Source organism: Cinclus cinclus, chromosome 7, assembly GCF_963662255.1.
Source record: "Cinclus cinclus chromosome 7, bCinCin1.1, whole genome shotgun sequence".
Classification (NCBI taxonomy): domain Eukaryota; kingdom Metazoa; phylum Chordata; class Aves; order Passeriformes; family Cinclidae; genus Cinclus; species Cinclus cinclus.
This window is the reverse complement of record NC_085052.1, coordinates 12,998,467-13,003,371: the sequence shown is the minus strand read 5'-3', so window position 1 is coordinate 13,003,371 and position 4,905 is coordinate 12,998,467. Positions and strand designations below refer to the sequence as shown.

The 4,905-nt window shown below is 52.3% G+C and overlaps 1 protein-coding gene across 1 annotated transcript; it reads left to right on the top strand.

The window, feature by feature from the left end:
- Positions 1-1,436: 1,436 nt before the first annotated feature.
- On the top strand, positions 1,437-2,561 carry LBX1 (ladybird homeobox 1). The gene is made up of 2 exons (XM_062496748.1): positions 1,437-1,761; positions 2,059-2,561. Exons 1-2 carry the CDS (start codon positions 1,437-1,439, stop codon positions 2,559-2,561), a joined length of 828 nt encoding a protein of 275 aa, XP_062352732.1.
- Positions 2,562-4,905: the final 2,344 nt, after the last annotated feature.

Here is a 4,905-nt window from a genome sequence, read left to right as displayed (position 1 = left end):
AGAGTGGGGAGCACAACAACTCCCTCTACCCCTGCCCCTCTCCAGAGCCGCCTGTGGGCTCGCAGCAAAAGGACTCGGGCTGGAAACCGGCCCTCCCCGACTCTTTCACCCCGCGCTGCTCCCGGCCAGGACACCAGGCACCACCGGAGCACAAGAAGCCGCCGACATCCCCGGAGCGCTCCCGGCCCACAGCCCGCCACGCAAGCCCTCCGTGGGCTCTCCCGACACCGGGGGGACCCTGCTCCCTCCCCGGTCCCCGCAGCACGCTCCGAAATAGGGCGCTGGGAAAGAGGAGCACGACAAATTCGGCGGAAACCTTCGGGTTTTATTGGAAAGGAAAGGTCTGCCTTACCTGGAACCAGGCTCTCCCCTTCTTCCCCTCATTAAAAAAAAAAAAAACAAACGGCTCTGGGTAGAGCTGGAGAGAGACATTTTGAATAACCTGATAGCAGAAATTATCAGGAGGGAGAAACAGAAGGAAAACCAAAAAAATCTCGGGGGGAAGAAAAAAAAGATACGGCCGGATATTTTTTTTGTTTTCGCTTATTATTATTTTTCACTATACTGTATTATCCTGATGCAATAAAGGCTGGTTTGTAATGTAATTTAAAAATATATATGTCCAAACAAATAGCAGGGCCAGAATATGACAAGTGCATTCAGCATTATAATTCAACTGGGCTCCACCTCCATACCGCCTCCTAATTAATGGGTCTCCGAACTTGCAAAAGCCTGCATTGGACAGAGAGAGAGAGAGAGAGAAAGAGAGAGAGAGAGAGGGCGAAAAGTGTCATTGAAGATAATTGATTACCTCCCAATCAACAATAACTTGTTAGCAATAGTCAATTACCCCATCTCTTCTTGCTTCTTTCCCCCTGGTCCGAGGTCTCGGTGCGAGGGCTGCTCTTCTCCTCGACGAAGTCTGCTTTTTCTCTCTCTCTCTCTTTTTTTTTTTTAATTTTATTGTTTTTAAAAATAATTTTGGGGTGGGTATTCGCTTGGGTGGGGGGGGGCAGGGAAAGTGCTGTGATTTGGGGTGTTTCTTAAAATAGCAGCTAGAAAGAGAAAGAAAGAGGAGAGACAGAGAGAGAGAGAGAGAGAGAGAGAGAGAGAGAGAGAGAGAGGAGACAGAGAGGAGGGGGGGAAACCTCCGACCCAAAACCCTGGGACAAGAGGTACGGCAGGACCACCTCTCTGCGAGGGACCGACGGCAGCTCCGCTCCGCGCCCGCCCGCCGCCCTGCCCGCCCGGCCCACCGCCCGACGTGGCTCTCCCCGGGAGGACCCGGGGCTCCTCCGCCGGAGTTGGAGGTGGGCTTCAACTTTTGCTCGCTGTCTTCGCCGCCGTCACCCCGCGGTCCCGCCGGGGGCTTCTCCCCGCGGCAGCGCATCCCCGTCGCGGGTGGGGAAGGCAGCCCCGTGCAGCCCGGCCCCACCATGACTTCCAAAGAAGAACCCAAGCCCTCCTCGGGGGAAGAACGGCGGCGGAGCCCCCTGGATCACCTCCCACCGCCGGCCAACTCCAACAAACCCCTCACCCCCTTCAGCATCGAGGACATCCTCAACAAGCCCTCGGTGCGGAGGAGTTACACCCTCTGCGGAACGGCCCACCTCCTCTCCGCCGCCGAGAAGCACCCCCCGGCCGGGCTGCCCCTCTCCGGCCGGGCGCTGCTCTCTCAGACCTCGCCCCTCTGCGCCCTGGAAGAGCTGGCCAGCAAGACATTCAAGGGGCTGGAAGTCAGCGTGCTGCAGGCGGCCGAAGGTAAGCCATTCTCAGAGTAGGGGGTTCCTCCAACGGGTGGGTGCCCCGCTCCTCCCCACGGCCTGGTTTTCCTTCTCTCCTCGTCCCCCGCTATCTCCCGGGGTGTCGCATGGGGTGGGTTGGGGGTTCCTGGGCGGCCGGTACTCGGCAGCATCCTCCCTCCGTGGCCCCCGGGGTGCGGGAGATGGGGCCGTGCCCCGCTCCCTCCAGATACCGACGGGGCAGGGGTGTGGGGTCCGGGGGCTCGGGTCGGGGTGGCCACCGGAAAGCGGGGACAATCTGGCGGCTCGTCGGCAGGCCGGGACGGGATGACCATCTTCGGGCAGCGGCAAACGCCGAAGAAGCGTCGGAAGTCGCGGACGGCCTTCACCAACCACCAGATCTACGAGCTGGAGAAGCGGTTCCTCTACCAAAAATACCTGTCTCCGGCGGACCGGGACCAGATCGCCCAGCAGCTGGGGCTCACCAACGCCCAGGTCATCACCTGGTTCCAGAACCGCCGCGCCAAGCTCAAGAGAGACCTGGAGGAGATGAAGGCCGACGTGGAATCGGCCAAAAAGCTGGGCCCCAACCCCGCCGTGGACATCGTGGCCTTGGCCGAGCTGGAGCCCAGCGCCGAGGGAAGGGGCAAGGCACGGCCCGGGTCCCCGCCGCCGCCCCCCGCCGCCGCCCGGGAGCCCGGCGCTCCGCCACCGCCCCGCCCCGCCTCGCCCCCCACGGAGCGGCCCCGCAGCCGCCGGGACAGCGAGGAGGAGGAGGAGGAGGAGGAGGAGGACGTGGAGATCGACGTGGATGACTGAGGGGAGGCTGGAGTCCCCCCCCATGTCCCTCCCCCCCCCATCCCGACAGCTCCAAACCGGCACCCTCGGCCCCCCATCCCGGCCCCGGCAGCGCGGTGGGGCGGCTGCTCCCCTCGGTCGGAGCAATAAGCAATAGAACCCCACCACAGACACACACCCCCGATTAATTTAGGGTAGAGTCGATATCCCTCCGCCTGCCACATCTTCGGAACGGTGCAATTACGGACGGCTTCTGTATAAATATTTAAACGTATACATTGGAATTTTTTTCCTTCCCCCTTCTTTTCGAGGTTTTGATTATTATTTTTTTTAATAGCTATCAGTGATGATTATTTTATCTATAAGGGAGATGCTTAACCTTGGAATAAACCTGGCTTCCGAAAGATGTTTGGGAAAGCAGTTGTTTTCAAAGACTTCCGAAACGAACCACTTTAGAGAAGATTTAAGTTAGGCTTAAAACGGCAACAGCAAAAAATTAGCCGCTTTCCTTTCCTTGCATGTTTCAGATGTGCACGAACTGATTTTTTTTTTCCTTTTAAAAGTATTTTTTTCTTTTGCAATCTTGGGAACTTGGGGCTGGGTTATAATGCAAGTTGAAAAATATATACTTTCTTTTTTTTTTTTCCTAGAGCATAGAGATTTGTCTCCAATGCAATTTCTGCCTCATTTTACCAATTAAAAGCTATTTTTACCATTTTCTGCTATTGTTGTGCTTTTATTAAAAAGCTGCCTTTCGTATTTTTGATATGAAGGTGGTAGCAAAAAAACAGAAAAATTAAAAAAAATCCTAGAATTATTTTTTACTCTTTTTAGAATTTTTTGCATGCTATGGAAATAAAAAAGGGGAAATCCCAAAATCAATACATTTAAATATTACACTATAAATTTAAAGAAAAAAAATGTACAGATTTAAGACCTGATTTTGTTTGAATTGTACAAATTTTAAAAGGCCTGCTATTTAAGTTCCGATAGGGACAATGTCGCTTTATTTACTGTCTCTTAGAATTGTACAGATAGCTCTTTTTTTCCGATACAATAAAATCTTTACCATTTTAATATACTTTTTAACGTCCTTCATTTGTGACCGACAAAAACACTCCGCCGGTCAGAGCCTACACCAGACTTTTCCCCCACAGGAATCTCCCATCCCGTTTGCATTTAAAGTTACTCTGAGACCAGTACCTGCGAAAAAAATGACGGGAAAGGAGCACGCGAGCGAAAACAATATTATTTTTTAATTTTATTTTTTTTTAATATAAGTCTAACGCCAGGCAGAGTTTAGCAAAGGAAGAACGAGGAGCATCGATAAGGCCGGAGGTGCGGGTAGCGCTTCCCGGGCGCGGGGGATGCGCGGCGGCAGAAGCGCGGTGGGACGAGCGGGACCAGCGGGACCCACGGGATCCTCCCGCTGTCAGCAGGGCATTTCCAGCCTGAAATTGGAGGGGGAAAAGATGGACAGAGAAGAAAACAAACAAACAAAAAAAAAAAAAAAACGGAAAGAAAAAACAAATCCGAGAGGCAGCAGCAAGGTGTTACCAGCGATTTGGACAAAAGGGTCGGGGTGTGCTGCGGGGGGAGCTCTACTCAGCCCGGCGGGCCAGGCCTCCCGCTTCTGGGCAAAACCTGCCACGGGGACACGGGGATGGAAAATGTTTCGTTTCCTCCCTTTAATTATTTTTCTTTTTATTTCCTCCCTTCCCCGCCCCCCCTCCTCTTTTTTTTTTTTTTATTTCTTTTTTTCCAGCCAAAATTAAACCTCTGGTGAATGTGTTTTCTCTTGGCAGCGTGACTTGCCTTTGGAGTCGAGCAACGTGTGTTTCTCCCTATTCTTTGCAAAATTTATGTGAGAAAGGCAAATCTGGTGTACAGTGGTGGAGTCGGCAGAGAAGTGTCCAGATAAGACGGGGTTGGTTTGTGGGTTGGATTTTTTTTTTTTTTGGTCCAGTTTCTCCGAGGCTAAATAAATCTTTCTCCTCTTTGAGAATGGATGGGGTTGTAATTTTTAGCGTAAAGCATGAAAACTGGGGACAAATGAGCCCTCTTCTCTGAAGTGACAAGCGACAATGGAGCATATACAGCCTCCTGCGGTTCGCCATGCTGAAACAAGCGTGCCCCTCCACAGCAGAGAGAAGGCGAGCGCTTGGAGACCATATGGTTTTTGAATTTTCTTCACAATTTCCAGACAATTTGATGGATTAGGTTAACCCTCCCTTCCACTGTTTAACTCCACAACAATGGGAGCAGAGCTGTTCTCCCTTCGTCGGGGCATCTGTGCGCTTCTATTCTTTTTTCTTTCTCTCTTGGTATTTGGAACAAGCCTATGAATTACAATGAAATTCACTTT